Raw genomic sequence first — 25,000 nt, forward strand, 5'->3', positions numbered from 1 at the left:
GGCTATAACCGGGCTTAGTGGGCTTCCCATTGCCACTCCGTCCACCTGTTCGTAGAAGTTTCCCTTCCACACGAAATAGCTACCGGTCAGACAGACTTCAAAAAGTTTGCAAATATCGACAGGAAATATCCTGTTCACCAGGTCCAAGCAACTCTTCAGAGGTACTTTGGTAAACAGTGAGACAACGTCGAAGCTCACAAGGATGTCGTTTTGTTCAATATTGATATATTGAATCTTGCGCACGAAGTCGGTGGAGTCCTTGATGTAACTGGTGCCGTGTCCTACGTGTGGTTGAAGCAGCGATGCCAAATGTTTAGCCAAGTAATACGTTGGTGATCCGGGTGCGCTAACTATTGGTCTTAACGGGACATCTACTTTGTGTATCTTAGGTAGTCCATAGAGCCTTGGTGGAACAGTCTCCGTCTTCACAATGCGCTTCTTGATTTCTTCTGACAGTGATGATGACTTGATGAGCCGGTTGGTAAGACGTAGTCTAACTTGCGTCGGATCCTTTTTCAGGGGTTTGTAGCTTCCCGGGTCCAAGAGTTCCTCAATCTTCCTTTCGTACTCCTCGGTCTTCAGAAGAACGGTTGCGTTTCCTTTGTCCGCTGGGAGTATGATGATACCCTCATCCGTGTTCAGGCTACGCAGTGCCAGTCCTTCACTTCTCGTCAGGTTAGTCTTGGGTGGTTTTGCCTTCCTGAGGATGTTGGCTGTCTCGATTCGTATTTCTTCGGCATCTTGGTCCGGTAGTTCACACTGTAAACATCTTCTTCGATCACATATTCTACACATTTTTTCAATCTAGAAGCAGATATTTTTTCTACTTTACTTCTTATTAATTCTATTGCCCCAGTACTAAATTTCAGCGAGGTGTCGATTCTTCTTAAGCTGGGTTCCAACTGTCCCCCAAATCAGTTCCATCGGATTAAAATTGCAGTGATAGCCTTCTTATCAAAGGTTTCCGTCTTATGAACTTCCAAAAACTGCTTCCTTGTGTAGGAATTTTCAAAATGCAAATAATATTTCCCTACTCATAAAATACAACAGTCCGCACGGCACAGTTCTTGTCGGCTAACATCTTAAATACGGCCCTGGCTTGTGGTACACGTGGTGACAAGAATGGTCCCTTCCGCTTTACAACAGGCGAGTCTTAAACTCATTCCAAAATGACAACCATAAAAGGTTGTAAAAACGGTATATCGTCTGGAGAACTCTACACGACGTCGCAATAACCTCAGCGGCTCCATCTTGACTTAGCCTTAAACTCTAGGCGAATTAGGACGGTATAATATACAAGAGTAGAAGACATACTCCTAAGAATTCTTTGAAAAAAAGTTTTTAACATAAAATAGGTTGAAATGCAGTTTTCTAGAAATCACTCATGACACCACAATACAAGAATTCATTTCAAAGTTTATTAAGTGGCCGAAGTAGTGTTCTAAAAGGCATTGTGAATAAAATGCCTTTCATATTTATTTTTACTTATTTAAATGGTAGATTGTAGATTAGAATTGTGGACATTATTTAACTTTAGTACTAATCTTATTAGTTTGCGAAGACGTTAGTCTCGAGTAACTATCAGAGGTGATTGTATAAATAAACTTAACTGCGCAATAAATGAAGTTTATTTATATATTCAATCTGCATTACAGTATAACATTATTTCCAACATAGTCTATAAAATAGACCACTAAAAATTAAAAAAAAAACATGTAAAGTAAAATGTTTACTAATCAATTGGGTTTATTAGTAGATAAAACTAAAGAAACACCTCAACTCAATGATATAGTTGCGTAAAAATAAAAGAAACAAAAAATAATTGCATTAATTAAAGATAACGAATATTTAAAACATCCATAGAAAGTGCATCACTACAGATAATTAAGGAAGGCATTTGAATACAATACAAAGTAAAGGAAAATTAAAGGACCAAAATATTCATAAAAGGGTTATCGTTTATTGATAACTGAAACTTGTGTTTTTTTTTAATTTATAACAATAATACAACTTAAACTGCGAAAAAAAATCTGGAAGACACCGAACCGCAACCCTCTTGTCTTATCGCTTAAACTTCCCATTAAGTTTTTTGTTTGTTCGTGTTTTTTTTTTGTTACTTAATTTCTGACGTTCGTTCCTCAAAACCGGCCGTCCGTTAAACTTATTAAGTTGCTGGTGAAAACCTCCCGGCATAGTGAATTAAAGAGTCGACGCCTCATACATAAAATATAATTCAGAGTTCGAATTTGGTAGGGGCAAAACTCGTTTAAAAATGTCCTCTAAAAATTAATGATTTTTAAAGTTCTTTTGTGACATTCAATCAATAATCTGGAATTTAATAGTATATTATACAATAAGTGCGGTAGACGGCATTTAAGTTACGAGTTTATTTGGCACGAGCGGACCGCACCGTGTTGCATACTATATTTTTCTACCTCCGTTATTTTTTGGGTACATCTTTGCCAAACAACACAAATACACTCACTAACATGACCGTCAGAATTGATAAAAGTCAACATTCAAGTCGTATGTAAAGTGACGCTTTCCGCACGCTAGATCGGTGTACAATTATCCATTTTACAGAAGGGAGTAGAAAACATTTTCTATCTTTTCTTTGCTGTAGTTTTCTAAAACTAATTTGATATACTGATTGATATTTTTATAACTCGACCAATATTTTTGCAGTGTAATTCTTCGAAAAAATATATTGCTACGTAAATTGTGTCTAAGTTAATTATTTTTTTTTTATCGAAATCACCATTTTAAATAATATTTGTTTCTTAATTCATTTTTGAATACTCTTGAGTATGCGCAGGCGTTGATGACATTAATGGCGAATGGCAGTGAAATATTCTATTCATAATCTTATACTTTTGAAATAGAGGAAAGATTTGTGCTACATGAATTCATTGATTTTAGATATTTGTTCTTTTTAATTTCGTGTCTTCGCTACTGTGTGTAGAGGTTTTCTTTTTACTTTATGGGAATAAAGCATTAATAACTAGTACAGACTATTAAGTTTGCGCCAAGTATTAAATATTTGAACCTAATACACCGTTCAAGATCCAAAATGCACTTAGAAAAGAGGACAACATTTTCCAAATATTGTGTTAGCTTCGCCGCCAAACGTTGAGGGTCAAGTTTACGTGAAAACCGATTACTTAGGAGCGTACTAAAAAGAAAGGAAAGCTTAGAGCTAATTAAGTGCTTTGTAGGGGTATTTCGCAAATCCGAGCCCCGTTCGTTGTCGTCGACAACCCTTTTAATTTTCCCGTGACCGGTTAGTTTACGTTAAAATTTTACCGTTGACCACTTTTCGTTAAAAAAAAAAATGTAAAATTTTCCTTTGCGCAATTTTAAGTTAAAGACTGGCGATTTTGTTTAAGAGAAAATGCTAGTAAAATGAATAACTAATGCGCTGTTAATATTATTAGCCGTTTAATGAATATTAAACTGTCGCGGTTAATTTTTTTCATGGGACTTTTTAAACTGTTCGACCGCGCGAGTCCCTTTAAATTTTCACCCATTTTTCTCTTTATTATTCACGCGGAATACGACGGCACAAAATAAATTGGCGCATTATATTCGCCCTAGGCCCCCGGTAGGCAAACAAGAAATGACTTTAGGAATAAACGAAGAAATATGAGGGGCGGCTTCGCTCGGATAAATACTACTTTATTTTATCGATGTTTGGCGCCTGTACGCGCGTTTATGGCAAGGTAGTTAGTAGGAATTTATAGATTTTTTTTTTAGTTTTATTTTCTACAATAAATGTTTTAATTAAAGTTATCGTCATTTCTCGAAATGTTAATAAACAATCAGGCGGTTATTATTTTTCGGGGGGTGAACCGGAGAGGAAATATGATGTAAAGTATGATATGAAAGAATTTCGCTAAGATTTCCAAAGAATTAAAAGTATAAAAGGTGAAATGGTGAAAATAATCAATATGGTTTATCCCTGATATTTTTTTTCTTCATTTTGACCAAATAAACCCTCACCATTGTAACAAAAATTAATAATTAAATAATTAAATATACATTTTTCATTTAATTCCCCTTCTTTTTATCTCAACCACTTTTTGCTGGTGATATAAAAGCGAATAATAATAATACCTAAACCTGTAAACCACTGTTTTTCCAAGTGACTCAAATGTATTTATTTAAGTTGGATACTTTTACACAATGGAAAGAAAGCTTATAATTATCATGATTCTGTGCCTAATCATAGCAAAAATGAACCAGATGGAATTAGATTTAAAAAGCTGGGCTGCGTCGGGGGGTGTAAAGTTTTTATGTTATTTTATGTATTGTGTATTTTTTTTAATTAATTTTTAATTTTATTTTTTAATTAATTTTAATTTTAATTCTAATTAATTTTAATATGTTGTGGCCTTTTTATGTTCATTTTGGTTTGTCTGTCTCATCAGTATCTTTTATAGCTACAAATCTTTGAGACAATAATAAAACTTATTTCTGCACCGCGAGTCTTCAGAAACAACCAATTGTTTTTATCGTTTATTTCTCTTATTTCCGAAAGAGCCTTTTATTATTATTGGATAATAATAAGGCGGCAAAATTTGCATGTTTTCGAGGAACTTCTTTTCAAGATCGAAAAGAAAAAATGCGAATAAACTAAATTGACGTCGATGTTGTTTGTTCTAGGAATTCGCCACTTTAACTAAAGAGTTGAACGCAGCGCGAGAGCAGCTATTAGAGCGGGAAGAGGAAATAGCGGAGCTCAAAGCCGAGAGGAATAACACTAGGGTGAGTCAGACTCAGTCGCGATAGAATTCCCTTTTGCGGACGATCGTTATCTTTATCGCCTTTTTCTCGGGCCGTATTTCGTCGTGCGTTTGACATTCGTGAAACGAGGGAATGATCGAACCCGCGAATAACTTATTTAACTGTTATTGGGCTGTCTCTCATTCCACTTTCTCCACGTTCATCGCCTAACCCAGTCCAGCCTAAAGTCCTTATACGTATTGGCTACTATTCTATGATTCTCTCATTTTCGTTAGCCATGATTACATTTTAGGCCTATATTCCTCTTTCCTTTCCCGTAACAGAATTAGGTTTTCTAGGGTGTCCATTCCTTAGTGTTGAGTATATTCGTATCCATACTACTTGTAGGAAATTACTTGAATACTTAAATAATCGCCCTACTTGAAACTTAAGTTTGTTGCGACTGTCTATCATCTTGTCAGCGGTCGGAACTTCCGAATCAATGTCATGTTCAGTGTAATCCGACTCTAATAACAAGTTAATCATTTTTTTTTTTTAATCTAAATCAGTTATAGAATCTAACTTTACTTCCAGTCTCGTTCAATTTCTCTAAATTTATACAATATTTTGATATGGTTGCTGTAGCTCCATGACTGTAGGCATTGTAGGATTCGATTTATTTCCAACAGTCCTCTCCATATTCATGTTTGTCCTATCACGGTCGCCATTATACTTGTATGAATTACGTCAATATTTTCTCACTTTTTTAATCGTGGCAAACTAATCGACAACAATAAATCACTGCTGGTCCAGGTCTTCAACAAAATTACACCAGCATACTCTATACTGTGCTAAGTTTATATTTCACATCCATTTAATAATAGAAATACACACACAGCTGTTTATTGTTCTTAATTTTGCCTGCACTCTTAGAAATTTCTATCCTTTGTTGATGTCCCTGCCCAAAATGTTTGTTAAATTTACTTTTAAGCATATCTTAAATACCATGGTCTTGGATTTATCTTTTGTTGAGACTCGCATTCGAATTTTCAAATGTCCTTCATCACGACGATCGGAATTCCTGTTATTTTTTATGTTACCTTGGAATTTGACTTCTTGACCACGATTGTGACCACATACCTTCATTGTGTACGACAATTTATACTGCTGGATCCCGATCGACACCAATCCAGGCTAAGTTAAAAGAGAATAGTACTTTTTTTTAATAAAGCCAAACCAAAACCATTTGCGCACTTTCGGCAAGGCCGTTTCGCCAATCAATTTCACGTGCATGGCCTAAACGAGGTTGTAGAATTAATTGTTGCAGCGTTAAACACTAGCAATGCAAACGCAAACGCGTGGATCTAGGTAAAGCATCGCAAACGATATTTGCGTTTGGTCTTGCCGGATTAGGATAGGGACCCGGAACACGAGCTATTTTAATTACGTGCCACTGCTAGATGAAAAGCGATTACGCTCGGCTGTCCGCATTCAGACGATACGTCCGCGTGTACATGTACGGGTTTGGTCGTGGCAGTTGAGAGTGAAGCAATTTGAACAACAAAAGGAAAACGCGACCTGCGCTCAGTGATCTGTATCTGGCTGTATCTGGTGTATCCAATTCGACCCCTACGTTTAATTTTTATTACCTGTGCGATACGCACCACGATATATACCTGTGGCCATCGGTTATGGTCAGTGCCACCAAAGAAGGGAGATCCACAACATATCGAACCACCCACACTCTTCTTATCTTGTTTGCTGACAAACAAGCACTTTTGACGCGGATCTCAAAGTTTCAAAACGCATTATCAACCAATAAGACCGCGCGGGATTCAACAATCCACGTGACCACTGACAGTTAAATAGGCCCATTGCGTGAATTTTCAATTTGAGGCAAAACATCATAAATGCCGACCTGCTGAAGTCTACGTGATCATTTTTCCTAGAAGAAATGATTTTTTTTTAAATTAGGGACTTTATCTAAGTATCAAATTGTTAAATTGAAAAATATAAACATTATCTTTGCATATACGTTACTTTATATATGTTTTCGCTGGCTCGAGGTCGAGTCAGTGTATTTCAAAGTTATTAATTATTTGGCAGGTGTGTTTTGAATCTACTATAAATATTTCTAGCAAAAAAAAAGCAGGTTAAGTATGTGGAGATCGTTGCTTGGAAAGAAAATTCATGTATGGAACAGTAGTCTATAGAGTCAGTCAGTCAGAAGTGCATTTTTACACTCACTTTTTCCACTACCCCTATAATATCTAATAGCTGTATCGCCCACCACTTATGTATTATGTACGTTAGTTTGGCAGTGGATTTGGATTTTATGACCTTTTGACCATCCTAGATAACGAAAAATTTGTTTTATTTGAAAAAGTATGGATTAACTAGATCACAGGACATCTTGGATAGGAATAGGGAAAAAGTAAAAAGTTTTGGAGGCGCCGGGTATCGATCCCGGTACCTCTCGCATGCTAAGCGAGCGCTCTACCATCTGAGCTACGCCCCCGGTTATTTGTTTAAAAATTTACGAGTGCCAAAAATAATTCCGAACCGTAATTACAGATCGAACTTGATCCACTTTCGTACGCTGTCGCATGAAAACCAGTGCCGCGCCCATACGGAGTGATAAACTGTGTTGGGGCATTACATCGCTTAATATTATACATAGCAATAGTAATAAGAATTGTGTGGTGTGCAAACGTGTTATGTGACGACGAGGACGAAAATAAATGTTAAAAAAATGATGTTTTATTACATATTTTAAATTTTTTTTGTGTTTGATTCTTGACGGGGATTTTATATTTGTAAATTTAATTCTTTAGAAATATATCTTATTATCTTCTATTTTACGACCACTCTTTTACGTCGATAATATGTAAACGTAGTAACTTGCATGTTTGCAAGCATATATATTAGGTGGCTCCTACGTTTCTAAAATTCTAAATGTTTTCTGCATTAAAATTTCAAGCAAAAGGAACAGAAAATACACTTAATATATTTAGAAATAGGAACAAAAGAAGGTAAAGAAAATAAAAATTAAAAAAAAAATAAAAACCGAAAAGTATACTAAGAATTTATAAATAAGTACCAGTGCTGCGAATAATATGTTACTGTTTTTGGAAACATTTGTAGTCACATTCTATATGCAGGCAACACTTTTAATTTATATTATGTTGATATGTTTTATAATTATTTATGATTGTTAAAACTTCTAAAATAGTTGCAAGTAATAAAATAAAAGTGAAAAAAATACTGTGTGTGGTGGTGGCGAACAATATAATTCGAAGGATAAAATGCATAAACTATTACAAATTTGTAAACAAATATTTTTTATAATATCACAGAACAAACCAAAAATAAGGTAATTATATTTAGTTGAATATTTTAGTTAGTCTTGATATACATTTTGCAAGGCATTGGTACCTTAAAAATCAAATAATATGAAAAAACAATTATTTTTCTCCTTAAATTTGACTAGCATGGACCTACTGTATTTCTAAATCTTATTACTATTCTTTTTTTTTATTAAATGCATAAATTCGGCTTACATTGCACAGAAATTGAAATAGGAACAATATTCTGCGTGAGAGAATACTTCGAACCAAAGAAAAATTATGAAAGTTTTATTTGATTTTATATTTCCGCCAAAAATTAAATTTCGGTTTTTAATATTCAAACTAGGTAATGTTTTCTTATTAAGTTCAAAGTGCATTTTTAATTGAACCAATTAAGAAACAATTAAATAAAAATCTGTCGCGTAACTCTTACAAAATAATGAATTGAGGATTTCCGTCACTCGAATTATTTTTAAACCGGTTCATAAAAATTCTGGCGCACGACAAACGGCCGCTCCTAAATAATTCCAATGTCGAATTCGTACGAATCAACGTTCGTAATTTATTGTAGACACTCGCTTACGTTTCACCGTTCGTTACGGGAAATCTTTATCCTAAAGTTAGCCGATCGATGATGGTATGATGGCCTTTGAAATCAACTGAAACAATGCGTCGCTCATCTACCATCCTCCGTAGTACACAAACCTTTATTGAAATGCAGGAATAACAGACATTTTCTCTATACCGCAAATACTGCGAGTGCATATACGCACACAATGGAAGCATGTCTTGGGAATGTAACATGTTTGCTTGCGTTGATATTTTAGAATGCGAGAAAATTCTCTCGTACAATGGTGTGGGTGCCGAAAATGTGATACTACATTTTTCATACAACGATGTTACATAGAATATAAGAATTAACAAAAGTCTGAGCAACTCTCCGTTTTCCGTTCATCAAATGGTTCAAGACAATTGGTCGTAAATCCTAATCGCAGTTTTTTTTTATTAACATGACACATACATAAAAAACAATTTAGAAACGATACAGATGTAAAAACACATATTATTATTATTATGCTGTATAGAAAAAACATGATAAAAACAAAACAGGTTAAGAAAATATTTTTATCGTATTTGAAATTTTGAAATGTTTTTAGAAAGGACGATATTGATTTAGTCGAATTGAAATTTTGTAAAGAAACATTTTCTTTGCCTTAGTTTGTATTTCAATATTTGCTCTTTGTATAACATTTTTTTTAGTATTATTATGTAATCGCAAACTTTCTTGCATGTACGAAAACAATTTCAAACTAACAAGTCATTGGTGGCCGCGTTTTTAGCCTGAGAGCCACTTTAAGAGGTGGGTTGTAAATATACTTTGCGTGTAGAATTAGCAAATTGTAACTTTCAACTTTAACTATGTAACACCCAAAATGTGTTTCGTTTCTTGTCGGTTACTGCACATGTCGATAACTACACTTAATAAATTTGAGCCAACATAGAAACGTCCTTGAAAGAACGGCAAAACTTTACAGTGGGTTGATTTTATATGCACGCAAGTATAAACACATGTAGGCAGCAAAGATTTCGATTAAAATTTCGGATTCCTTAATGGGAAGTTATCAGTCAGTTATATTTTTAAAAGAAATTGTCTTCCTTTTGCATTCCAAATCAAATTTGTTACATTTTAAGTGTTTATATTACTCAAGTTACAAATATGATCCAAATTTGTCAGTTTGTTTGAAATAAAATAGAAATTGATATTTAAAAATTACGTTATTCAAGTCAAGATTAAAGTTCGTATATACAAAAACATAGAAGATATTTTTTGCGGTAAATAAATTGGTGATATAAAAAAATTCAAAATATTGTAATAGAAAATGGCGTACTATTATTCATGTGCTAAAAATTAGCTTCGTCAAATTCCAAAATTTTATTAAACGCAAAGCGAAGGTTTCCTTTTGTTTATTGTAAACATTTTTTCTCATCCGGAGCTAAATAATTACACCCTTAAATATAGAAACCTACTTAGGTATGGTGTGTTTCAAGGTATATCGCTTTGGATGGACGGCAATTATCTAAACAACCTACTACTACCTAAATATCGCATTGTCTTTGTTTAGGTATAATAAAATCGCATTAGTAACAGTATAAAATGTGATGACAACAACAACAATTATTTTCACCCTCTAGCTTTATTTTCAGTTTAGTTATAGTTTATAAGTAGGCAGATTTCTATTAAAGCTATTTGTTTAATGAACCCTCTGAATAATAAACACTCATTCGTATTTTTCACAGTTTGTTTTGTTTGTAACACGGATTATTCAATACTGCCATGATATCAGCCACTTGGTCGACATCTACTTGAGTCGTCTCTGTTTTGTCCCTTACATATGAATAAATTATTGGTTGTTGGCTTTCCCAATAACAATAGGTAAGTAGGTCGTAGTTACGTTTTGGGGGAGGGTCCTTTAAAAGTTAAAACCATATACTTTGAGACATACCATACCGCCCTCTGTAGTCCATATAGTCCGGCCCGCCTTGCTTTCAATTCAAATTCTTCGCGTTGTTTTATTGTTTGACGTTATTGCGTTTAGTACACCGGAGGCTTTTCGTCGCGTTTCTCGCGACACAATAGCCCACAAAACACGTCCCCGGCGGCTTCCCCCGGCGGACAATGGGGACAATAATTCAACCCCCTCTCTCTCTCTCTCGTAAATAATAATTCATAACGAGGCCCTTAATAAATTGAAATACACGGCAGACACGCGCCCGCGGAGATGTACCGGGTTTAGAGCCGGGCAACAAAAAGTTTTTGTATGGACTTTGTTCGAAAATAAACTTTCGGGGGTTGGCCTCCGGTGAACGTCCTCGTTTTGTCGCGTTTTCGGACGTCAGCGTCCTGTGAAATACGATTTTTTTTCACTTTAATGACAAAAGTTATAATTGAAGCTGTTTGGTTAGATGGATTTCCCGGATTTTTTTTGCGCCCGACCATTTGCGTTTCGTATTATTTGGTTTTAGTATTTTCTAATTAGGGGGTGTATAGCTAAAATGCTCGCTCAGCATGGTGGAGGTTCCAGGGTCTAAAGACATTATCATTCAAAAAAATAACAAGAATCGCTAATATCGGTGAACCCAGAACAAAAGTAAAAATGTGCGCGTTATATGTGTATGTGATAGGAGGTTCCTTTCACTTTGCAATTCAGCGGTTTTTAAGCGCTATTCCAAAAAAAAAACTGAAAGGTAAAAAGATATCTTTATATTCATCATCATATAACTTCAATAAAAAAAATGTATAAAAGTCAGTTCTAAAGAATTAAATTTAAAGATATGAAATCCCCGTCAAATTTTAATTCTTGACCATTCGGTCTATAACAAAATACCAAATTTTTTTAAGTATGTGATAAAAAATATTTTTTTAACAACTATTTTCATCCCTGGCGCCACAACACAATTGTTATATTACTTGTCCTAATATTAAGCGATGAAACCGCCGCCCAAACTCAGATTACCAATTCGTATGGGCGCGGCACTGGTTTTCATGCGATAGTGTACGAAAGTGGATCAAGTTCGATTTAAAATTACGGTTCGGAATTATTTTTGGCAGTCCTAAATTTTTAAATAAATAACGGGGGGCGTAGCTCAGATGGTAGAGCGCTCGCTTAGCATGCGAGAGGTACCGGGATCGATACCCGGCGCCTCCAAAACTTTTTACTTTGTTTTGTATCTACAATTGAGTTAGCTTTTAAGCCACTCTTTAATGTTGAAGTATTTTAACTAATGATAATCGATGCCTAAAGTTTTTGTAGAAAATAAGAAAGGCCAACAGAACCAAAATGAACATCGCACTACTAAAGAGACAACGAAATCAAAGGAAACGTTTCCAACACACTTTAAGACAATTAAAGACAAGGAATAAGACTGAACAAAATGTTATAGAATGCCTATGGGCAACTGTTAAGAATACAATTGTCAAAAGTCAAGAAATTTACTTAAGCCCTAAATAACAAGATTGCTTTCGAAAAATCGTCACTGGACGGGGCAAGTTCGTAGCGCGTAGCGCGAAGCAGCTTTTTATTATAAAAGAAAAGAGCTTCGCGGTTTCGTGTGGTAAAGGGACGCATTGTTTTTCTATCGTGCTCGTGCGGAACACTATGGAACTTTCGGAAAATCGATGTAATTTAATTGTGCATGCACCCTGTATAAAATGTCCTTCACATCTCGTCGAACTTAATAGCGGTGTCGAATGATATTTTTTGAAATATCTCGCTCCCCGTATAATTGACTAAACCTGAAACTCTCTCACGACACCCTTTACGATACTGTTCAAATAAAATTATCCCATCTTTAACGGTTTTTGATTTATCGCCAATAATTAAGACCAACATCGATTATGAGAAATCGTTCGACAATGCTTAACATTCTGAATTAATCGATCTCTTAAAGCAAAAGGCCCTAGACGACTTGAGTGATATGAAAATCATTGAAAACCTATATCGCCAAAACAATGAACGCCGATCCACGGTTTTATTAGCTGATAGTGAAGCCTGGCTTCGAGAATTAATGAATAGAAAGTTACATTAGCCGGGAACCAATAAAAACTGAATATCAATGTTCCCAAAGCTAAAGCTCTTTCCTAGAAGAGACATCGGCCAAAAAATATACGAGTAAATTACGAAGTGATACAACAAGTAGCTAAATTTCAGTATCTTGGGTGCTGGATTCCTGAAAATTTGGACCAGGATGTAGAGGTTAATACCAATAATCGAATAGACCGGCAGCAGTTTTCTCAAAATGGAAAAATTCTTTTGAAATAAAGGTTTAACATTCAATACCCAATATCGCATGGTTAAGTGCTAAGTTTGTTCTGTATTACTACATGGAATGGAATCCTAGACCCTGAAAGTGAGGAAAATCGATGCCTTTGAGATGCGTCGTATGAGAATATCGTGGACAGATCAGGTATCAAATCAATCCGTACTACTGCCTATGAACCAAGAAAGGGAGCTGCTAAGAATAATTAAAAAAAGAAAATCATACTGTGGCATCCTGTGGACACATCTTTAGGAACTATAAATCATAAATATTACTTATTACAACTGATCAACAAGGGTAAATTTGACGGGAAGCCAGGTTCAGGCAGATGGATGAGAAAAGTCCAAAAATGGTCTGGAATAAACGTTCACACACACGTCATATCAACGGAAGGACGAAAATAATTTGTTGTAGTTATCGCCTATCATTGATAAGAAGAGGACCATGAAGAAGTTTATTTGTATGATGCAATTTTCATTTTCTTCTTTACGTTTTATATTCGATTTCGTTTCTCTTTCTCTTTAAATATTAATTTTAACATATACTCTGTAGGTGGCTTACAAAGATTATATCGGTATAGCGGGGTGTTAGGGTATACACTGATATTCGTTCTCCTTTCAGTTACTTTTAGAGCATTTAGAATGTTTAGTCTCGCGACACGAGAGGTCGCTGCGCATGACCGTCGTCAAGAGACAGGCGGCCGCGCAGTCGGGCGTCTCGAGCGAGGTAGAAGTCCTGAAGGCGTTGAAAAGCCTGTTCGAACACCACAAGGCTTTGGATGAAAAGGTAAAAAATATGCCTTCAACGATTGGCGCTGCGAATTTGATCACCCGGCTCTCCGTTTAGGTTAGAGAAAGACTGAGGGTAGCATTAGAGAGGAATTCGGCTCTTGAAGAAGAACTAGCTTCAACCAAAGAAGAGGTAAGTCGAAGCAATCATTGGTCGTTTCGAGTTTCGCCTATTTCTAACTGAACCGCCGGTACATAATAAAACGGTAACCGACCAAACCACTAAAAGAAGTTACAGCAGCGTCAGAACACAAATTCGTTTTCTCTAGGAAACCACTTAATGGTCCGCACCATGTTTCCAATTAGGAAGAAGGCATTCCGGAGAGTAATAATTCTCGCGGCAGTTGGTAATAGCCCGTTTCTGGTACAGGAACCGTTTAAATTTATTCATGATAATTATTTCAGCTTAGCGCACAACATCTAGTGCTAGAATTTATGCGGAAATGTGTTACGCTTTTAGTGTTTTTTTACGAGAGTTTTCGATTCTGTTTTGCGCTGTCTGTTTTCCATTCGGACTTGATAATTATGTCTCTATACTACCGCGGAATAAAGGTCTGGCTACACGTGGCGGCATTAAATTACTCTTGATCTCCCGTCTCTGTTTAGTCATTGCGAACGAGTCCACATTGTTTCTATAGTTACAGCAGCTTAAGCAAGGAGTAACCCAACCAAATGTACCTGCATTAGAAGATAAGCCAAAGGAAAATGGACAATTACAATTGGAAATTGGGGACCAAGTCAACAGCAACAATATGGTGAGAGGAACTTTGAGTGTATTTATGTAAACATATGGCTGGCCTTTTTCTCCATGGTGTCCACAGACAAAGCCACGGCTCACCAATGGCGGAATGGAAGGCGACCAGGGGGATAGCGCAGCCAGGATAGCCGATCTGCAACAAGCTTTAGAACAACAAGTAAGTTTACAGATGTGGTGCATCTATCACATGATGAAACCCTTTCTACTCTCTTCTAGACTAGCGAAATCAGCAATTGGCAACGTAGGGTAGCCGAAATGCAAAACAGGGTCAGCGAACTCGAGGAGAACTTCACGAAGGCTCAGAAAGAGTTGCTGAAAGCACAAGACGCAAATTCTAAGCTCCAGCGCGATTTACGCGAAAACGTGGCTCAAAAAGAAGACCAAGAAGAACGTATAGCGACGTTGGAGAAGCGGTACCTCAACGCTCAGCGCGAGAGCACGTCGCTGCATGATCTCAACGAGAAACTCGAGCAAGAATTGCAGCACAAGGAAGCTCAGATTAAAGTAGGGTGGTGACGATAAATTTTGCTTACTGCTATTGTTGATCGACGATTTTAGCTTCACGAGGAAAAAATCGCCGCGATTCAAGAAAAGTTGGAACTCGCCGAACAAAAGTTGGCGCAATTTTCCAAGTTACCGGAGATGGAGGAGCAGCTGAAGCAGCGCATGGAGGCGCTTACCCAGGTGAGACCCCAGGTACGAGGCTCTCAGCTCACTTTTTTTTACTCAATCTCCTTCCTATATAAATGTTTTTTCTAGAGCACTTTTTCCTGTTTAGATACACCACATTGTTACTATGTTTTCCGGATCAAGAATATATAATCATCTCATAGTCGTGAAATTATGTGGGTTCTGTTTAGTGGACCGTTAGTGTTCACAATCCTAAATGAGGAGGAGAGAGTCCTGAACAGAACCTCACTTAATTTATTTAACAACTAAGCATCGGTATGAGCTTTAGATGTTATAGAAATAGGCATAGTTAGAGAAGTGAGCCTTGAGCTAGCGACAATAAAGAGAAACAGCAGAGGTTAACTTTACAAAGATCGAAGCACTAGTTTATAGCTGCCTGCGTGCACGTTAAGATTAATAATTTCTAACGTTAGATGTGCTATGTGACCGAAATTCTGTTGTATTCTTTTATTCGTTTCTTAAAATGATGCAGATTTCTGTGGATCTTGCTAAAAAAAAATTTAGAATTTTTACTATGTTAATTTTCGGTTTAAAAATATTAACAGTAATTTAACATAAAAAGTTCTACAGAAATTTTGCGACTTTAGGGCGTCATCTTGGGGTTTCGTTAATTAGGAGAAAATGCATTTATTTGTATAATTTGAGAATGCCATTGCATTAATTGCATTACACGCTCCAAGTGACAACGAATCATCCCTAAAATGTTGGAGATAATTAAATAGCAATTGGTACTCTAGAACCGTGTGTAGAATCATTGTCAACGTTTCTCCCTGCATTTCGAAATCAGTTGTTTTGGAAAAAACTGCACGTGTCCATTTTTCAGCAATTTGCGGGATATTAAAGTTATTATTAGAACATTAAAAAAAACTTAAATTTTACTATAGCGGATAAAACTCAAGCTACGGATAAAGTTAATTGTCGAAAGTGGACAACTTGTACATAAACTGTGTTCACCAAGAGGATCGCGCCCATTGTTGAACGCTATGCTAGACAAATTCACTTCTCCGCTTTCTTCTTGGTGTGACAAAAGAGTTTTTTTAGTTATTGCCAGGCGACAAATTATATAGATTCTGTATATGACTTTAAAGATGATATTTTTCCATCATTTGGAAGCAGTTTTGTTTTGTTAGAGCTTATAATTTGCTTATCCGTTGCGAGTATGCGACGGTCTAGTCGTCTCAACGAACGCAGCTACAAACAAATAAGACAAACTATAAACATTTGATTTGACTATTACGCCAGTGTTTCGTCTTTTGCTTGTAGGCCCAAGAACGGCACGGTTCGGCCGAAGACCGAATCCAACGGCTAGAAGCGAATTTGGACGAAAAGAACGCCGAACTGATGCGCCTCAATCAAAGGCTGAAGATGAACGAAGACCACAATTCGAGACTCTCGGCGACCGTCGACAAGCTCTTGTCGGAATCAAACGACCGTCTTCAAGATCATTTGAAGGAGCGGATGCACGCGTTGCAAGAGAAGAACAGCCTCACCCAAGAGCTGGACAAGACACGGAAAATGATGGAGGACATGGAACAACAAAAGGGCGACATCATGAAGGAACTGGCGAAATCCCGGTTGGAAATCGACAACGTGAAACGGCAGATGTTGCAGCAAGAGATCGCTTACAATATTCAACAGACAGACGCCCTCACCAGATCTCTGTCTCCTAACGCCGCCGATCCGAATACATTTTCGCGAAGTGCCAGCCATTCCAGCTTCGATACTCATTCCTTGCCGCGGAGGGCGAATAAAAGTAGGACGCCGATTGACGACGACCCCAACAAGATGGCGTTTGGTTCGCGTTCGATCGCCGAACACGAATGGGAAAAGCTTCAGCAGGCTCACGTTTTGGCAAATGTGCAGCAAGCCTTCGACGTGTCGAGCGACGCCGAAGGAGACGATAATGACAGCCTGTTCAGGTAGTATCAGATGGGTTCTACCGCGCACTTATTTCTAACGGAACGCGTATCGTCGTAGTACCGCGGACATTTTGTCCCCGAGCGGCCATACCGACGCCCAGACGCTGGCGATGATGCTCCAGGAACAGTTGGACGCCATCAATAATGAGATCCGGCTCATTCAAGAGGAGAAGCAAAACACGGAAGCACGGGCCGAAGAGTTGGAATCGCGGGTGGGCAGCATGGAACACATGAACCTATTGGCGCGGGGGCGGAGCCTGGAACGCCAATCACCCCCTGTAAGCGGTAGATCTACACCTAAGTCACACCATAGCCCCCAGAGGGATTACTTGCATAAGTATCACACGGTGAGCTGTCTTTTGTCTTTGTTCTCGCAGTGTTTCTTTTATTTTTCTTCTGTGTATCACTTTCTTTGAATTTGTCTTTCTTGTGCTCGTCGAAATAGGAATTTTGCCACAGCAACAAACCCTCGCCCGGGGTTGCGATAGGAAGGTGCGCGGAATAAAAATATCATGTTCCGTTCATTTGAACTACCGAGCGATTGTTGTGGTAGATTTCTTCAGTTTTATGTTTGCGTTTTGCATGCTTTATTCGATCGAAAGGTACCTCTCTCGCACTCTTCTCTGCTCCGATATAACTTGCGTTATATTTCCGATTTGGCCTGGGGTTTCGTCAGGGAGTATGACAATCTGATGTTGTAGGCACCGGCAAGTATGTCTCCGGCGCATCTGCAACAATATCACTCTTCTTTGAGTCCGGGCACGCTGTCCGAATCGTTACCTTCTAGTCAGGTTTGTGAAACACAATTAAATTGTGGTTACATATATTATACATTATTATATAGGTAATGGTTTGATGAGAATCTGCTCGGATTTATCACATGCAAGGCTTTTATTAACTTTGGAATTATGGTTTAGTTTGAAGTTGACAGGAATTTTATCGCGACAAGATTAACCTATGCACGTGAATTTTCATGGCAACCGTACAAGAAAAAAATACTTCACCCATAAACTTTCTGTCAATGACAAAATCGTCCATTTTTTTATGTCGACTGTATAAATAAATATTTGTAAAATACGTGTTCTTTTTGCACAGGGCAGCGCCTATATTTTATTTTCGCTTATGTACAACCGTCCACATCCGTCCGCCCACGAACAGCACTAACACACAAACGCTTTGATTTCTTATCATTTGAAAATAAGAGGGCTGACTTTTTGTCTCGTTCTTGATCGTCTTTTTTCATTGGCCACATAGCGTTGCGATATACGGGTAGAAACACAGTTGGGTATGAAGTATATATACGGATAGGAACTACGCAAGGTAAAAATATTCCATTTAGAATGCATGATTAGAAAATAAACTTGTGCTTTCAGTTAAGGGGCTTACTAAATATTAAACATGAAATTGTATTAGGAGCGAAATAAGAACACTGTAAAACAAACTGTATATACACACCCACACACACACACCTGCTTTCAGTGATGTCTTTTTACTACTTCCTTGGACTTTACTACACTCCCTTATACATGTGATATACTCACTGTAATTGTTCTTGCACCGAACAGCTGCAACTGGCACCGTTGGACATGACCAGGGAGGAGATGAGTCATATCGGAGACGCGGGTGGCGGGGGCGGGGCTTCACCGTTGACGGCTCGATCGTTGAGGTTGGAACGGGTCGCGCAAGCACTCGCCCACAGTCAAGAGGAACTACGAAGGTAAGATTAAAAGAAACGTTTTTCTATGAAAATAAAATCGCTTTGAACTTAAGCAACCCAAACGTTTCTAATTAAGTTTTTATGTTAATGCTAGACGAACAGGCACATCCGGTCTGTCTCCTGGAATGGTTTACAGGTTATAATCCTTGTCCAGTACTAGTTTTTAATAGTTGTTTCTTGGAAAGTGCAGAGTATATGTTAAATATTTTTAAATGTTTTCCAACTACATGTTCTACACTTTCCATTTTTATTGCTTGTTGTGTTTACATGTTAGTCGAAATTTATAAATTGAAACTTTCAAATTATCACTGTTTTTATTTTAACAGGACAATAGTTTAAAAAAAATGGATATTATTTTTATCGCGTCCCACAGCATAGTGGTAATCCGAATTATTTGAGACGCGACCCTTGCCATTTCTCATTTCTTCTACTTATTACATGGTTGCATGTCGCTAAATTAAGAAGAAAAAAAACGCATGCTTAGGTATTTAGCTTAGAAAGTAGAGCACACTGTGTTTAGGCAAGGGCAGAATACGCATACGCCCCCATCACCTCTATCCTCTCGTCACAGCAGCCAGGAGAGTCTACACAAGAACGCGTTTGCCGGCACGGTTATGCCCAGGGACATGAGTTCGGCAGCCGCGGCCGCGGCCGCAGCTGCGCAGAAGAAAAAAGGAATCAAAAGCAGCCTCGGTCGGTTCTTTAGCAAAAAAGAAAAGGTAAGATTCAACTTTTTTAATTTAAAGACAACAATACAGTCTCGACAAACCTTCCTTCGTCTGTGGCAAATTTCGAGAAACGAATTTAGAAAGAAAAAATTTGGTTTTAGGTTAAGGGAAAAGATATTCCCGGGGTAGACTCTGGTTTGAATCTAAGCCAAAGCAGTATCGGTCTACTGGACGGGGATCTGAGTGATACGATGAGCATATCCGGCAAGATGGGCCAGAAGGGTGAATTCGATAGAAGGCAAAAGAAGAAGTAACTAATAAGTTCTTCATTTTTATGTTTCGATCTAACGATGCGGTATGGTTCTTTAGAGAGCGGGATTACAGACACGAACTCCTCGCAGAGGCGATGAAAGCCGGCACACCATTTGCTTTGTGGAACGGGCCGACCATCGTTGCTTGGTTGGAACTGTGGGTCGGTATGCCCGCTTGGTACGTAGCCGCGTGCAGAGCCAACGTAAAATCAGGTGCCATAATGAGCGCGTTGAGCGATACCGAAATTCAAAGGGAAATAGGTTAGTTTTGCGATGCGAATTAACTTTGGTGATATGAAGACGTTTTTTTTAGGTATTAGCAATCCACTCCACAGACTGAAACTGAGGTTGGCCATTCAGGAGATGGTGTCGCTGACGTCGCCCAGCGCTCCGAAGACATCGCGAACTACTCTCGCGTTCGGCGACATGAACCATGAATGGATCGGTAATTGTTGGCTGCCGTCTTTGGGTCTTCCACAGTACAGGACGACGTTTATGGAGTGTTTGGTGGACGCGCGTATGCTCGATCATCTCACCAAGAAGGATCTGAGGGGACAGCTGAAAATGGTGGATAATTTCCATAGGTTTGTTTGATATCGCGTACCCATCTGCAAAACTGTATTTATTTCAAACTTTTGTGCAGGACCAGTCTACAGTACGGCATATCATGTTTAAAGAGATTAAATTATGATCGGAACTTATTAGAGGATAGGAGAAAAAATTGCGAAAACACTAATACTGACGTGTTAGTGTGGAGTAACGATCGGCTGATTAGATGGGTAGCAACTATAGGTCTAAAAGTAAGTTCGTCCATCTTTGATCGGCCCGCGACTGTGCTTTAATTTTTTAATTTGTAGGAATTTGGAAATAATTTATTAGAGTCTGGTGTTCATGGTGCTTTAGTTGCGTTGGATGACAGTTTTGATGTAAATAGTATGGCCCTCGCTTTACAAATACCAACACAAAATACACAGGTCAGTTTTATCAATTTAGATGGTTTTTGTATTAAATTACCACGTCTAATCCCACTCTCGGTAATTAGTAAGTTAGTTAGGTTGGACATGCTCGGTGACGTTCCCCGTTGTCCCTTTCACTCGCTACATCAAAAGAATACAACCAATTGGAAATATATACTTTTTACGCGTTCATAGATGTTCTCTTACAACACGTGTCCCGCCAGCGGCTGTTTGAAAAGCTTAACGACGAAGCAAATTTCAGGAATCTCAACATTTGTGGTTTATAATCTCCTTGTGTATAGTCGGTATATACGAGATATATTTCCCAGAATTGAGCTATAATTTTTATTATTTTTTTCAATATTACAATGTGGTTTTTCAACATAACCTCCACATAACTAGATATATTTATCCTAATATATTTATCCACTGGGTTCAAAATCCCAAGAATAAGGTGGATGCGGACGCTTATGCAACTATCCAGAATGTCGCAGTCGTCCGGATAATAAATTTGCTTTAATTGTAGTACTTTTCGTCCGATAACCATTAATATAATCCATTCGTAAGCATAGACTACATACAGTAAGCAGTACTTCCAAAATACGGCTTAAGTGGAGGCGTGTCATCAGTTTTGCCCCATTGAACCTTGAAGAATCCACATTTCGTCTGTAGGTGGTTAGTATTCGTTGCCCACAAGTATCAGACCTATTCAGCGCGCCCAAACTTTGCTAAGTTGTATTGTACACTAATTTGACGAATTGAAATTGAAAATTGAAAATTCGTCTGCCTTCCAATAACACGTGGAACGTGTCTTAAAACGAACAATGCGCCGTACTTTTGGATTCTGCAGATTCACCAACTGCTCCTGATGTGTTCACACCTTTTCTTCTGAACACTTAAATCAGGCTGTTGAATAAACATATATCTGGCACCAATAACATTGCCTATAAGTTGTTCACAATTTAATTATAGAATATAGAATTATAGGAATGACACCCAAGTTCCGTTTGCAGGCTCGTCAAACTTTAGACGTAGAATTCAACAATCTGTTGCGAATGGCGACGGAAAGACGGCCGGAGAACATGCAGTCCTGATATGGTACGGGCGAATTTCCGTCTTGAGCATAAATACTGACCATGTAGTGTTCCGCTGATAGCAGATGTCGCGAGTGTCGGTGTCGAGCAGCCCAGGCTACCTCCCCTATCGTCGATAATAAATTAATTGCGCTGCACAGGTTACCCTTGGTATACATCCAGTATAAACGTTGTATGTAAAAAAAAAAGTTTCCGTATTCGCCATAATATCGCGAAACCACTTGTATCGAGCTTTAACCGATGAACAAATTGATGAACCTCGTGTTTTATGTAGTATTACGATTGATTATTGTAAATTTCGATAGTTTGTTTTTCGGTTGTAGGTTATAAAATTATGTTTAGCTAAAGGTGAACGAGTTGTTGGAGTTTACGTTTTCGTTGAACCCGATCGCATTTATAGAAAATTACGCGCGAAAGTCTTTTTTGGGAAGCAAAAAAGGAACGAGTGTTAACTGAAATGCTGAAATGATTTTAATTGCGAACTTGCTAAAATAGGGTCAGTTCCGCAACAATTAAAAAAATAGAGGGCACTTTGAAATTTTAAAAAGTCCTACTAGGTTTTCAAATTATCAAATTTAACCGTGTTTACCCCCTGCAGACAAAGCAGCAAGTGTTACCAATTTTCTCTGGGTTGATTAATTTGAAACCTTTTTATGGATTGCAACGGGGCATACAGGTAAGCATTGGAAATTACGTGCAAAATAAAATTGATCGTTTTTCTATTTGGAAGCATTTGTTGGCTTGTCGGATTTACTTTTCTAAAACTTTTTAAAGTGTCCAAATATGTATTGATATGATATCGTCACTTATTTGCACATCAATGGCGGTTAATCCCGACCCTACATCCATATGTATGATAAATAAGGTATAGTTCACACTCATCTGGTATTGGGCGACAATGTGAGCTAACTCTACGTGTGTGAAATGAAATTTTATTGGCGTGTGATCTATCTCATTATATGTAAATATTGTTGAATGTGGCAGCAAAAGTCAGTATTACCCATGCGTGCCTGAACTAGTCTCGGTGCTGTCATCTGTAACTTGGGAAGATTGTGTCATTACTATTCTAGTTTTTTAGAAGACTGATAGGAATAAAATATTAACTATTAAGACAAACAAAAAAAAATCTCTTAAAGTATCCGGCAGTGTCAACAACATTTTCAACAGTTTGTAAACGAATATAGAGTGCAGACATAACACTTTCTGCGTAACAATTAATTAAATTTTAACAAAATCTTTCCGGTGACAGGAATTAAGTTATAAAATATTAATTTCTTTAAATTATGCATCATTAAAAAAAACGTATCTCGAAATTTAAAGAAGGGATGGGATAACATTTTTGTATAGCGTCGTGTGAAAATTAACTATTTTTCAAATTTTCCGCCAGTTGAGATTTTTGAGATATGTATATGATCGATAATTCTTCATTACAAACTGTGAAAACGCTGAAAAAGTACGATTAAAAGTAATTTAAAAAGCATCTCTCTATATATTCTACTATGTGTTGCCTCAAATCGAGGTATTTCCCATTTCATTTTGCGAAAGTGTCATAATAAAAATTTTAAATGTGTCAGCGCTAGTTAGTAATAAATTTCATACCTGCTAGTCATACCTGTTATACCATTTGTATAATAAACTGTGTATAACGTTAGTTTGTAACCGACGGTTAGTAATCCACTTTGTTTGCTGTGCTGTACACCCCAAAACGCAAAAATCGTTGATCCCGTTTTGTTAACGCAAAAAGAATATATTTGAGTTCGCGATTTGCAAACGAAAAAAATTAAAACGGTTAACTCGTTCTGGGGTGCACAATAATTCTTCATAATGACCTACTTTAAATCGGTCCACACTTCGTCCTGCAGATTTTATTCACCTTAAGGAGATAGCGTACTAGTTTAACTCTATGATAACTTATGCAAGTCGAAAATAAATGTAAGTTGACAAATATCAGGGGCTAAGTATTCGTATGTTTTTTGTTTTCCCTCCACGATTAAGAACTACACTTAAGTTTGTTTCAGTATTTGAATAGTCCAAGGGAGTAAAGTAACCTCTAAGCATTTATACGTATAAAAACCCCAGGCACTGACAAATTTTCCCAAGGTACCACACGTTTAATGTTAAATTTGCGAATTGTATAGTTAGTACAAAATTCTTGTTTTCGTGACGCTTATGGATGTGAAATATGCAGCATTAAAAACCATGTATTAAAAAAAAAACATAAAAAATAGTCTCCTAGCGTGCAGTTCGCCAGGTGGTCGGCTAAAATATTGTCCTCTTTATTGTAATCCTCTTGATACTTCACCAGACCACATTCGTTGCCATATTATAAACGGTAATATTTTGATCATCCGTTTTTATTATCTGGCGACTGTACCGCAACCTATCGATAATCCCGCTATCTTAAACCTCGACTTGCATAAACATGCGACTAAAAATTAATTTCGCAAAGTGACAGTTATTTCCGTTCCGAATTTTCGCGCCTGTACCGTGTAATAAGAAAGTCATTAGTTGTAACATTTCTGTATATACTATACAGATAATATATTTTCATGTTTTTTATTAAATTTAGTATGTTTTATACAATGTTTGTAAAATACTTTTTCTTGTTATTTATTTTGGTTTCTGAAAATATACGATTGTGCTTACACAAATAATACTGTTATTAATAATATATAATGAATGAAAAATTGAAGAACGGAGTTTCAAGCTCCGGAAATGATTGTCATTATTCGTATTTGATCTAATAATAGTGTTAATTTATGTATATATTACATAAATATAACGAGAACCTAAAACTGAGTCCTTCGTTTTATTTGAACCCGTCCAATACAATGGTAGTCAAAGACAAAATGACTACAACTATTCTATTATATTATTTATCAAGAGGGGGTGACAATGTGCTAGACACAATGCGGAGAGATAGCTAAGATCACGTCTAAACTGTAAGGCTAACGAAAAACCTTTAAAATTTTCCAGAAACTAGTCATAATTTTTGAAGCAGGCACGTTTCATAAAATTGCTGCAATTTTTATTTACTTTGTGTCTGGTCGGGTTCTAATTTTATTCTATTGCGGACGCAATTCTTTAGTAGTTTGCTGGTTACCAACATCTGAAATGATACTGAAACAGTGCTACTGACTATACCCAATAGAGTTACTATTAGAATGTTCCTTTTTGCGCAATTAATTTTTCTTTTAATGTACACTCCGTGCC

At 37.2% G+C, this 25,000-nt stretch overlaps 1 protein-coding gene and 2 non-coding genes across 7 annotated transcripts in view; 2 read left to right on the top strand and 1 right to left on the bottom strand.

The window, feature by feature from the left end:
- LOC132700655 (liprin-alpha-1) overlaps positions 1-24,574 on the top strand; it is a 148,171-nt gene extending 123,597 nt beyond the window's left edge. For 2 of the 5 annotated variants that reach the window (XM_060668123.1, XM_060668126.1), the window contains 19 exons: positions 4,663-4,764; positions 13,509-13,673; positions 13,734-13,808; positions 14,314-14,430; positions 14,497-14,589; positions 14,649-14,936; positions 14,991-15,128; positions 16,386-17,041; positions 17,100-17,388; positions 17,743-17,832; positions 18,607-18,758; positions 18,835-18,894; positions 19,279-19,477; positions 19,588-19,736; positions 19,796-19,998; positions 20,051-20,321; positions 20,381-20,537; positions 20,595-20,711; positions 21,707-24,574. In XM_060668123.1, coding sequence (XP_060524106.1) covers positions 4,663-4,764; positions 13,509-13,673; positions 13,734-13,808; positions 14,314-14,430; positions 14,497-14,589; positions 14,649-14,936; positions 14,991-15,128; positions 16,386-17,041; positions 17,100-17,388; positions 17,743-17,832; positions 18,607-18,758; positions 18,835-18,894; positions 19,279-19,477; positions 19,588-19,736; positions 19,796-19,998; positions 20,051-20,321; positions 20,381-20,537; positions 20,595-20,711; positions 21,707-21,787 — 3,402 coding nt within the window. In that variant the 3' untranslated portion in view covers positions 21,788-24,574. The remainder of the gene's footprint in view (positions 1-4,662; positions 4,765-13,508; positions 13,674-13,733; positions 13,809-14,313; positions 14,431-14,496; positions 14,590-14,648; positions 14,937-14,990; positions 15,129-16,385; positions 17,042-17,099; positions 17,389-17,742; positions 17,833-18,606; positions 18,759-18,834; positions 18,895-19,278; positions 19,478-19,587; positions 19,737-19,795; positions 19,999-20,050; positions 20,322-20,380; positions 20,538-20,594; positions 20,712-21,706) is intronic. The other 3 variants (XM_060668125.1, XM_060668124.1, XM_060668127.1) reach the window with 3 other exon arrangements.
- Trnaa-agc (transfer RNA alanine (anticodon AGC)) lies at positions 7,168-7,240 on the bottom strand. Its single transcript has one exon. It is a non-coding gene; the product is annotated as a tRNA-Ala (tRNA).
- On the top strand, positions 11,704-11,776 carry Trnaa-agc (transfer RNA alanine (anticodon AGC)). Its single transcript has one exon. It is a non-coding gene; the product is annotated as a tRNA-Ala (tRNA).
- Positions 24,575-25,000: the final 426 nt, after the last annotated feature.

This window comes from Cylas formicarius, unplaced genomic scaffold (assembly GCF_029955315.1).
Source record: "Cylas formicarius isolate icCylForm1 unplaced genomic scaffold, icCylForm1.1 PGA_scaffold_4__25_contigs__length_36172078, whole genome shotgun sequence".
In the NCBI taxonomy this organism is placed as follows: domain Eukaryota; kingdom Metazoa; phylum Arthropoda; class Insecta; order Coleoptera; family Brentidae; genus Cylas; species Cylas formicarius.